This window comes from Zootoca vivipara, chromosome 6 (assembly GCF_963506605.1).
Source record: "Zootoca vivipara chromosome 6, rZooViv1.1, whole genome shotgun sequence".
NCBI classification, from domain to species: domain Eukaryota; kingdom Metazoa; phylum Chordata; class Lepidosauria; order Squamata; family Lacertidae; genus Zootoca; species Zootoca vivipara.
The window spans coordinates 5,578,355-5,590,893 of NC_083281.1; the positions used below are offsets into that span (position 1 = coordinate 5,578,355).

At 42.9% G+C, this 12,539-nt stretch overlaps 1 protein-coding gene across 1 annotated transcript in view; it reads left to right on the plus strand.

Annotated features, from left to right (window-relative positions):
- Positions 1-82: 82 nt before the first annotated feature.
- The window catches only part of GNA11 (G protein subunit alpha 11), a gene marked incomplete in the record, with an annotated part of 27,345 nt that continues 14,888 nt past the window's right edge, over positions 83-12,539 (plus strand). Inside the window, 1 exon segment of the mRNA XM_060275340.1 lies at positions 83-440. Coding sequence (XP_060131323.1) covers positions 305-440 — 136 coding nt within the window.

Genomic DNA, 12,539 nt, shown 5'->3' on the forward strand with positions numbered 1-12,539 from the left:
CAGACGCCGCTGCGCGTCGTTCCTATTGGGCGCGGCGCCCGTCCCTCCGCTTGTTGCTGAGGTTCGGTTGAGGCGCGTCAAGTTAGGTCGGCGGCGGCTGGGGCTGAGGAGGAGGAGGAGGCGGCAGCAGAGGGGAGGAAGGAAGGAAGGAGGTGGCGGCGGGGAGAGGGGGAGAAAACAAAACCACCCCGATAAAAATAACAGCAGCCCTGTGAGGAAGGCCCGGCCAAGCTGACGGAGCGAGGCCGCCGCCGCCGCCTCCTCTCCCTCCCGTTCGCCGCCGGTGGGCGGGTGGGCGGCAGCCATGACGCTGGAGTCCATGATGGCCTGTTGCCTCAGCGACGAGGTGAAGGAGTCGAAGCGCATCAACGCCGAGATCGAGAAGCAGCTGCGGAGGGACAAGCGCGACGCCCGCAGGGAGCTCAAGCTCCTCTTGCTCGGTCAGTCCTGAGGGGAAGGAGGGAGGGGAGGGGCGCGCACAGACACACACACCCTCCGAAGTGGGGGGGAGGGGGGCTCCCGATACCGACACCTCCACCCCACCCCCCCAATCGCTGCCCGTTAGGAACCGAAACAAAACAACCCTCCACGGGGCCTCCTTTGAATGCCCGCCTTGCCTTCCCCACCCCCATGCTTATACTGTATATACATACAGTACATGCACAAAACTAATATTTACTAATATGAATACATATACTGTATGCATGTGTATACACACACACAGAATGTATACACACAGATACATATATATACGCCTCCCCCACCCTACCCATGCTTATATATATACTGTATACCAAAAAAATGTACACACACAAAAAGATGGATACACACATACGAATGTAAACACACACCTTCCACCACACTCCGCCCATATACACACACACATATATACAGTATATGTACATACTCAAAAATGTATATATATAACACATATGTAAATGTATGCACACACACAAATGTATGTACACACACATATTTATACATATGCCTTCCCCCACCCCACCCATATATACACAAAAAAGATATGCACACAAACCTATATATGTACATACTTTAAAAAGTGTGTGCATATATATATTTATACCATATATATATATATATATATATATATATATAACACAAATTGTACACACACACACATATTTACAATTAATCATAATATTTTTATTATTTATACCCCACCTATCTGGCTGGGTTTCCCCAGCCACTCTGGGCGGCTTACAACACACACAAAAATGTTAAAACATTAAACATTAAAAAAAATTCCAGATCCAGGATTGCCTTCAGATGTCTTCTAAAAGTCAGATAGTTGTTTGTTTCCGTGACATCTGATGGGAGGGCGTTCCAGAGGGCGGGCCCTCTGCTTGTACACACAAATACCGGTATGTACACACACACACACACACACACACACACACACACAAATCTTTCTATCTAAACTAAAATCATAGAATTATAGTATTGGGGGAACCATGGGGAGTCATCTAGTCCGACACCCCCCCACAATGCAGGAATGTGTGTGTTTTGCCCAATGCGGGGCTTGAACCCATGGCCCCGAGTCTGAGCTATTCCATAGGCGCAACTGCTATTCCATAGGCTAACAAACATGTTGTTTATTAGCTATCTGCCATGGGTGCTTTAGTGGAGATTCCTGCGTTGCAGGGGGTTGGACTAGATGGCCCTCAGGGTCCCTTCCAATTCTTTAATATTCTGTTTCTGTACGTATTCTATATGTGCATAGAGTGAGTGAACATATACATCTGTATACATATATATACACATATATCTATAGATACACTTATACAGACACAGCTATATACATATACATACATATATTTATTATTATTTATTAAATTGTTGTTCACTTTATCTTGATCAGGGCAACCTAGAGCAACCTTTGTTGTTGTTTAGTCGTTTAGTCGTGTCCGACTCTTTGTGACCCCATGGTCACGAAGAGCAACCTACAACCTACCAAAACACTCCACTGAGATGCATTAAAACCAATACATTAGAACATCTCTCTCTCTCTAGGTTGAATCCAAACTAAGTTCTAAGAGTAGACTCGCCAGAAAAAAACCTCAATGTGTCTTAAGGAAACCGTGTACATTCATTACAATGAGTCCACTCTCTTAATGTCTTTATGCGAATGCATCCTGGGTTGAAGCCCAAGTTTCACTCGTAAGTAGGCCCAGCTGTCAAGAAATCACGACAGTTGTGCCCATTTCATTCTATAGGTCTTCAGAGTCAACCCATAATGTCTTAGCATTAAGTTCTACTCAAGAGTAGATCCACTGGAGAAATCATTGGACCCAAGGAAATTATGTGCATTTTGTGTAATGTAAATGTAAATAATTTTTAACGGATTTGTTGTGACTAAAGTTGGATATAGCCCATAAACAGATGCGAAGAATGTTGACCCATTGACATTAATGGATTGTGTCCAATGTTAGCCTTATTTTGAGTAGATCAATTGGATATAAATAACTCCGCTAACGGTCCATTGACTTCAGTGGTCTGCTCTGAGTAAGGATGCAAGTTTGGTTCAACCAATTAACTTCAGTGCGTTTAAATCCTTAAATCTGGGTTGTATCCTTAGTAGATTCATTGAAATTTACTTGTGTCTCTGCGAAATATCCATGATTTACCTGGAACCATTGATATTCAGTGGGTCCACTCTTGAGTAGAACTTAGTTGAATTCAACCTGTGATGTCTTAGCATTAAGACCTAAAAGAGTTGACCATTTGGAATTCAAGTGCATGACTGACTTGGTTCCACTGACGTCAACAGATCTACTCTGAGTATAACTTAGTTGAATGCAACGTATTAATTTCATATATAGCATGATATAGCATTCTTTTAGCCCCTGAATAGCATCCTTGGTTTTCAGTTTACAGTACAAGTTGTATCCTATGTTACTCGCACTCTAAGTGGGCCGATTTAAATTAAATGAGTTTAAGGCCCATTGATGCCAGTGGTTCTACTCTTATAAAAGGCCATAAATATAACGTGTTGTTAATAGTCTATCCTTTCTGAAATTTTAAGTTCTTCTGAGGTCCGTTAATGGTAGTGGATCTGCTTTGCATAGCGTCTAGTTGGATGCAACTCATGTTGTATGTGCATGCATCCATATTTCATTTCCTCGTTGACTTACTTTTTAAACCTCTAGGCTTATCCCTGTGTGCCTTTTACTTTCGGTTGCGTCCAGCTAAGTTCTGCTCTGAGTATATAGACATGACCAACTTAGATCCATTAATTTCAGTGGGTCTATTCTGAGTAGGGGTTGGTTGGATACAATTCTGTTATGGGCATCACCCTGTGTGTTTATGTGCATACAATCAAACATATGGTAATACACACACAAGAATGTGTTTATTTTATGTGTGTAATATAACTGCAGCTGCTTAGCTATGTATATTTTATTTTTTAAAAAACTTAATATACTCCTTGATTGTAGAAAATTTCAGAATGGGTTTACAAAATATATATTGCTGCTTATTTGTCCTTATAATGTTTTATATTTATATTTTATATACATTTACAGTTGTGTGCAACATGGCAACCTATATATAACAGTATTAGGGCCTATTTGGCTCTATCCTACCACTTTAGATTGTCATAATTTCCCAAAAAGAATCATGGGAACTGTAATTTGTTAAATTTGTTAAAGGTGCTGAAACTTGTTAGGATATTCTGTATTCCCCTCACAGAGCTACAGTTTCAAGAGTTGTGTAACAGTAAATCTCTCTTTCTAGGAAACTTTGGGAATTGTAGCTGTGGAGAATAAGTACTGTATCTCTTAACAGCTCTTAGTGCCTTAAATGGGGCCTTACATGCTCAGATTTCATCTCCCTGCTCTCTCTTCTAAGGAACTCAGGGTGTGGTATGTTTTTTTAAATCCTCGCAACAACCTTTGTCAGGTACAAAGAGAGAGGCAGATTTTTTTCCAACTAAGAACTTCCTCTGCATATCAATCCTTTAAAGACAAACTAAAGATAAGAATCTCCTTCTCTTTGTATGCTTAAATGTGTATGTCCCTTTCTTCTCTTCCACTCTTTCCCTCTCCCTTATTATTGGCATGACAACAGCCCTGTGGAGCAGGTCAGGTTGAAAGAGAATGTGGCAGAATCTCTTCCGCTGTTTACACACAAATAGCTTTCCTTCTATATTGCCTCCTCAATAAGAAACCAAACATAAGCCTACCTTCTGATCTTCCTAGTAGATTTAAATTTATTCACTCACTTATGTATGTTTTTGAATACTTATCCCCTCAGAGCTTAAGGTGGTGCCTGTGGCTTTTGTCCTTCCACCTTTTCCCTCCCTCATCATTATTTTATGCTCAAAATAATGCTGTGAGGTAGGTTAGGAGGAGACCAGGAATTTGTCCCCATATGTTCTCAAGAGTAAATCAACCACAAGTGCCATCTGGGGCAAGGCGGCTCTAAAGTCTTATTTGTCAAATGATGGACTGGCTGTGATTATCAGTTAAACATCTGGGCTAGTTCAGAGGACAACCTTGAGCTAAGTTAAGAACTTGGAGAACTTGAAGAAAAATCACTTTATTCAGGGACAGTCCACATATATATTGGCCTATTCCTACCTCTTTTTCTTAATGGTGACTTGGACCATTCATAACGTAAGAATATTCTTCACAACTGTGAGTAGGGCAGTGGGGCGGAGGAGTGAAGACAAGTGACAACAATTAATTATAACGTAGTTCACTGCTCCTGCTCAGGCTGCCCAGAAACAGCATTTTGGTTCCTGAAATTTGTTCTGATTGTGCAAATAAAATATCTGATAGAATTCAACTGGATGGGATATGAGTGTTTGAAAACAGTCAAGATCCAATGATCCCCAGGCATGCACCTCCAGATTTTGGAGATGTCAGGCTCCATCCTTGTGCCCAGGCATCTTCACTTGGTTACAAATGGTCAAAAGCCAAGTGCAAAATGTGCCTGGCTAATTTTGAATACTGCTCTCACCATACCACTTCTCTTTCTCTTCCTGATAGTTCCCTCTTCACCCCATAGCATCTAATTCCCAGTCCTTGGCTAGCATTCCACATCAGTATTTTATTAACGACAGAATTATTGACAATAGGAATTACTTTCTTAGATTTATTTATATGACACTCCTTAGCTGTTTTATTTCTCCCAAAAGCTCTTGCTCCCTTCATCCCCCATTAAGGACCTCCCACCTCTCCTAGATGAACAAGTTTGGTGGCATCAGGAGCCACAGAGCATTGGGTGTCAGTTGGGGGTAAAATAAAAGTGGCTGGTGGGGTAAACTGACCTGCTTGAACCCCATTGCTACCTGTGGCTCTCCAGATGTAGGTGAACTCCACCTCCAATCCACCTCAGCCAGTGTGGGCAGAGAGCATGCAGTTGTTGTCCCTCAACATCTTGATCTCATTCCATTTTGAGCATGTGTGCATGGAATAAGGGTTAGTACCCAATGTCATTTCATAGTCACAGCATACTTCTTGAAATCGGTGGCCCCATTGATTTAGTAGGTCTGTTCAGAGTTTGACTTGGTTGGATGTCACCTAAGAAGAGGGGAAGCTGGGGTGCCCTTCATAGGGGTGGAGACTGCTAGTTGTTTTGAAGCAGGATATAGAAGTTTTGTTAACAAAAATAATTATCAGAGGGGTAGCCAGAGAGCTGAACGTCGAACTATCATGGTAGAGGGTGCTGCTGTCAGAAAATTCAGGCCCCTTTTTGAGTCTTACAGACCAAGGAGCAGACTGTGAGAAGCAGTCAGTTCTATTATATAATGTAGCTCTTCCTGGGATTTATATTCCACTCTCTAGCCAATGAGACTCTCGTTGGGGCTCCCTTTCCTGACAGCTGACTTCCTTTCCTTCTCAGAATTGCTGCATTTTTTTAATAAAAAAAATAGAATCGAAAGTAAGGGCCCCGCCCCAGTTAAGAACACCAGATTCTCTCAGACAACTTCATTCTTGGCCCTTTTCATCATGTCTCTTGTAATTCCCCCCCCCCCTAGGATTTATATCCTGCTTCCTAGCCAAAAGGCTGCCATGGTGGCTCTTCTTCCTGATATCCGCCCTCCTGCTAACCCCCCCCCCCCCAAAAAAAATATTCCATAATTGCCTCCATCTGTGTGTGTGGAATGTTTGCCTTCCTCCCTAAGGCATAGAATCCAGGGAATGAGTATTTCTTCTCTTCCCCCCCCCCTTCCATTTCCAGCCTTTCTGATGACTCTCTTCCTCCTTTTTGACATCTTCCCATCCTCTTTAGGCACATAGCAACCTCATACCTGAAGTTTCAGCCTGTACTATATGCTTCAAGGAGCTCTCTCACTTTGTGTCTTCTCCAACCCCCTGTGTGCATTGCGTTTAGTAGTGCCACCTCTGCAACCCACACCTTTCCAGGCTACCAGCCCTGTAAATGCTCACCTCTTGTAGAATATTCCTTCTGCCCCCATCCACTTTTTGCTCCTACTGCCACCCCTCCCAAATGTAGTGTTACACATTAACATGTCTCTTCAGATGAGAGAGAAAGCAACCTTAACATTCTTACGCCACAGCAAAATAAAAAAATTAAGGAGTTGGTTTCAAACTTTAGGTGCCAACCCAGACTAGCCTGAATGCAGTTATGAATATGGTTAAACTAGCATAATGTTTCTCTTGAGTGTCTCTTCGTTTCGAGGCGGCGATTCTCTCCTCCTAGTTGAGAGTTCTTTGGTCTCTAAATATGACCCTGATGAGCTAAGGACTGGTTGAAATGTGGCTTGCTGAGATGTAGACCTCTTCTGAGCTTGCTTTCTAGATTCACAAAGTTGAAATCCTTCTCTCAGCTTTACGCTCAAGCCATTTTTAAACCTGAAATAACCCTTCAAAGGAAGCAGTTTGTAGTAGTCTTGCCTCTGACCCTGCAGCTCAGTATGGTGTTCTCCCGATGTTGTTGGACTCAGACTATCTGAAAATAAAATAGGGGTCCCTGCTTAACTTCTAAAGTTAAGTAATTTATATCCAGGTACTCCATCTCCTTAAACCCATATAAATGTGCAGGGGATAGTTGTCATAACTTGGCTCAGTACATGGGCACAACTTTATTTTTACATTGATTTTCATAACTTAGTCCTGGCAGTAACTAGCATTGGGAGTTTTGCTGTGACGCAAATTAAAATCATAAATGTTTCAGCGCTTCACAATCTTCAGGCTGAATAGCCTTAATAAGAAATTTGGGGAAACTTTGGTCTGGATGCACTGCAAAGATACCTTTGACCCTCAAAGCAAAGTTTCTAATAAAATTGTGCCGTACCATCTAATTAGTACCACACCAGTCGGCCAAACTTGGAAATTCTGGGGATCAAACTGTGTTTAGATGCATTTAGATTGTGCGGAGCTAATTTGAGTCCATTGAGCTGCCTAAGTAGTGGGAGCTCAATAAGGCTCTGGCAGTCAGGTTTTTGAACTATAGTTGCTGCCTTTCCCCAACGCGAGATTGGTCTACAACTGCCCTATCATTTTCTTTATGTGGTCCTGGGTGCCTCAACTAAGGCTGGAAAATCCCAACAAGCTTTTGCCCAGGTTATTTAAAAAAAGAAAAAGGTGCCATTATTTATACACTCAAATGTTTTTGCACTCCCTCAAGTGTTCAGAAATCCATTGGTATGAAAACTGAGAATTCAAAGCTTCAGGTTTCCTTGTGCTCTGCTTGCGGCAATACCTGCTGTGGGAGAGGGGTGCTCATCTTTTGAAGCAGGAATCTCTGACATCTCTCTTTGGTTACATACTAACTTTCAAAAGTGTTTTTTTCCCTTTCCAGAATCTAGTCCCCAACCCAAGCAGGGTGTTTCCTGTAGCTTGTAGCCATTGGCAATCAAATTTATTTTACTGGGATCTTCTGGCCCCCCAATAGCAGCTATTTCAAAGAATTTTTTTTTTTGCCATTGGCTGTTCAGAAGTCATGATGTGTTTATCTCTTTTTAGTAATGTCCCCATCACAGTATCATCTTTTCTATATGGGATTGACTTTTAGGATCTATAGGGCTGGCAGTTGCTAACTGTAAAGTGGCAGCATTTTGGGATGTATCTAATTTGGAGGAGTGTCTGGCTGTTGCCCTGAATCTTCCTGGGATGTGTAGCTTTTGAACCTTGGTGTTAATGTTATACCGGTACTTCTTCCACAGTCACCGTCACCTGGGCGAATGAGAAACCCATCCAGGTGTCCACATATAGAAACTCTACAAAAGCTGACCCTTTCAGACTACAAACATTTGTAGTGGACATGCAGAAGCTGGCTATTAAACATTTTTCGGAGGTTAGCAGTTTTCATGTAGATTGGTTTGCAGAGGTACCCTGTTTCTCATATTTTAAGACATACCCATAAAATAAGCCATAGCAGGATTTTTAAGCATTCAAGGAATATAAGCCATACCCCAAAAATAAGACATAGTGATAGGCGCAGCAGGAATGCCGGCCACGGCAGGAGGAGGAGGAAAAAAATAAGACATCCCTTGAAAATAAGCCATAGTGTGTTTTTTAGAGGAAAAAATAAATATAAGACATGTCTTATAATATGAGAAACACGGTATGAGTTTTGTGGAAATTTTCTGGGAAATTTTGCAATGCAGATTAGGATAATTTGCATAGGAAATTTTTCTGATTACCTAGAGAGTGATTCAATTTGACATGTTTATTTAAGTAACAGTGGTATTTTTTTATTATTTTAACGTTGACCTGCCAAACCTGCTTAATATTGTATTTGCATTTGGCATCCATTCATGGTTGCTAATGAACTTAGGAAATAATGTTTCCTCAGGAAAATAAAGCACCAGGAAACCTTCCACCCCACCACTTTTTAAGTTTACACCATAGATCTGTACAGTGGTGGTACTGCTGCTCCAACCCACCTTAGATCAGGCCTTGACTCACCACATGCAGAGCAGTGGTCTGTGTGGATGCCCTTATGGAGGATACCGGTAGGTACTACTCACTGGAGCACCCAACTACAAAATGTGCATTGAGGGGGGACCCCCAATTTATTTGCTGCTAGTTCACTTGGATTAGTGTGATTGGCTTGAGGGGAGGGAGTCCCCAAATAATGGTGGCCATTCATTCTAAATCCGCATACCTCTTTCCTACTTCTTTTGCTCATCTGGGGCAACAGAAGCAGGGAAGTGTGTGCAGGGTGTGGTTTGATCTGTTCATCTACACCCCATGGGAGATGGGACTCGTGGTCCAGAACATCTAGACTGTGCCAGGTTAGCTGCCCAGTTCTGCACTTGCTTTTGAGTCTTCGCTGTTGGGTCATTCTGCAGCCTCTAAGCAGTCCTTGGCCTCTGTGTTACCAGCCTCTTTCCCAACCCCTGAAGCTGCCTCAATATTGGAAGTTTTAAAATGTAGAGGGCCAGGAATATTCCTTGAGAAATGAAGCCACCTCAGTGACGTTGGGTAGAGGATTTTCCACAGAAAATCTTCTTGTGTTAAGTGATCGCTAAAAATCTTCCTTTCTTTAGAAACACAGTATTTCATTCAATTATTGCATAAGATTGTGAATCTGTAACAGGTATCAGTCAGACCTGGCAGTTGGGATTTATACGTTCCCACAGCCTTGTCACTAGGCTGCGGAATTATTTACTGGTCTACTGAGAGACTGGTGGGCTAGTTAGAATGGCAACCAAATGGACAGGATGGGGTTGTCAATCTGTCCTCTACTGGCCACCTCCGCTCAACCTGGGTGGTTGCCCCTTGACGCTGCATGAAAAGTTATATGCAGGGATTCATTACCTGTCAAATTTTATCCTGAGAGAGAGAGTTTTAAAAGTGATGCATGAAACAATGTACAGAGTTTATAGTCTCACCTGTGTTCAATGCCTCCATTTTAAAATAGCAACCACCTAGAAGTATAAGCAGTTCAGCTGTCATGCCTTAAATTATCTGTTGTTGTTTAGTCGTTTATAGTCGTGTCCGACTCTTCGTGACCCCATGGACCATAGCACGCCAGGCACTCCTGTCTTGCACTGCCTCCCGCAAATTATCTACAGATATTCTAATGAGAGAATTTCCAAGTAAATCTCTGAATTTGTCCATAATTTAAATCACACCTCTTTTCCCCCCTTGTATTTTTCTTGGGTATTTTGTTGCTCTTTTTCCTTCCTTCCTTAATCAAAATGTACACACCATACTTTTTTTTTTTGCTTTGTTTGCTAAATAACAGCCAAATAAGCATGCAAGATTAGATATTGATCTGTATTAGGCAATGGAAAACATTTTCTGGAAAACCCACACCACCAGCCGCTAGGCCACTGCTGTGTGTGTTTGGAGCAGGGATAGCTCAGTCAGTAGAGCACAAGACTCTTAATCTCAGGATAATGGGTTCCAGCCCCATATTGGGCAGAAGATTCCTGCATTGTGGGGGGTGGACCTGCATTGTGGGGGGGTGGACCAGATGACCCTTGTGGTCCCTTCCAACTCTACAATTCTATGATTATAGGCCTCTCTGCCAATAGATACGCAGGTCATTATATACTGGTGTTCCTCTGTTGCAGTCTCCCTGAAGACCCACTACCACTGTGATAAATGTGCAATTCGTGTGCCCAGAATGGGCGATTGGGGAGGCAATATTAATTGGGACTGCCCTGAATTTGCAAAGATAAAGCCTGGCTGGTTGTTCTGTGAGCAACTTGAGAAAACTCTATAAATGTGCATTCTGTTCTGTTCTCTTCTCCCCCAAATAAATAAACGGTACTCCGGGTATGAGAAATATGGGAAATAATTGCTTCATCGGAAGAGAGGTGGGGTATTATTTGGGAGCATTTCTCAGAAGTCCCCATACGTGCAGGAGGAGAATTTCTGAACTCATGTAAACATTTCCGTGAGTTGCTGGCTCTGTTTTCTAGAGGGGAAGTCAGCTGGCAGCCATAACTTGGAGTGCATGTTGTCTAATCCAGGATCTTTGCAGACACTTGCTGCATGCAGGCAGGAGGGTGTTTCTCTGTTGACCAGAGAATAGAAGGCCAGGCTCCTCCTACTATTGATATACTGGGCCTGGGCAAGTCAGAGAGCTCGTAACTGGCTGCCAATCACAAGGCTGTTTCCATCTCTGCCTGAAGAAGGCTCCTGGGACTGAGCACAACTCCTTTCTTAGGCCTGAACCTTAGGAGCGGCGTTTGTCTTGCAGCAATTGAAACTAGTGGCCAGTGGTGTCGAATTTCCAGAGATTTCTGAATCAGGAAAATTTTCCCTGTGCAACTTAGGGTGATTCGAGTTGGGTAATCAAGAGGCGGGGAAATTTTTTCCAAGTTTGTGAAGGGAGATGTCCCAGTGTGACCCAATTTAACACGTTTGTTTTCTTTGTATTTAGTAAATGAAGCAACAACAAAAAAGTTGGAGCTGCCAAGTTTGCTTAATATTTTATTTGTAATCGACATCCATCCGCTGTTGCTAATGAACATAAGAAACTGATTTTTCAGTGGGAAAAAATATATAAAATGTTCAGTTGCCGCACGTTACTGTTGGTTATCCAGAGTGGTGGTGAATGCCAGTTTAAGGTGGTTCATAGATTTCCTGTTGGCTTGAGCCCTCTGCACATATTAACTCCTGCAGAGAAGGGCTGCAGGGCTTGCCCCCATGGCATGCAGTCCCCCCCCCAAGTTATATACCACCACCACCCCCTCAAGTTATATACCACCCTTCCTCCCGAAGGAGTCCAAGTTGGCAAATGCACCACTAAAACAATATGCAAAGCATTCTAAAAACCGTTACACTATCTCAGCCAAGGTTGCCAAGAACAGTGTCTTGTAGACATTGAATGCCTTCGTAAAGAGAACATTCCACAAACTGGGAGGTGTCACAGAGAAGGCTCTGCCAACCAGGCAGCCCCCAGTGTTGGCATCACCTGCAAGGTTGCTCACCTGCTGATCGTAGCGTCTGAGATGGGGGAAGGTGATATATTTAGCCATTCCATGGCGCCCTTGCTGGTGCAGGTTTCTTGGATCCAGGAAAACCACCATGCCAGGCTCAGTGTGGGAAGGCTTCCTCTCCGCAGGTAGCCCACGTGTACTGGGGGTGGGGGAGCCAATCCCTCTTTAAGCATATGACGAGACCTACTCTGAACCCATGAGCTTGAAAATTTGGTGTTGGGGCCTAGTAATTGCTTCAGATTATTCAGTTTATGCAAGGGTGACTCCCTGGGGAGGGAGGTGGGTTAAAGGGGTGACAGAGAAGATATTGTCTCATAAAGTTTTGATTCTGGCTAATTAATTTGTGAGTATTTTTCTGCCCCCACTGTAGATAGAAATGGCTTTTTCATGAAGATTGCTTTGCGATTTTGATAATGGCTAACTCAAAAGATTCTTCAGAATTTTGTCATTTTAGTAAAGACATCTCTGTTAACTCTTAGGTGAGTGACTTGTGGCTGTTCTGGTTCTTAAACAATCTGAGCTGCCTCAGGAGTTTTTGGTGAGGATGCAGCTGCTATCAAGTGCTTTCAGTGTGTGGTGCCTCTTGTTTTCCCTAGATGGGGGGTAGGGGAGGGGAGCTGTGTGTGTTGCACTTGTGTCCTCAGGGCTTGTG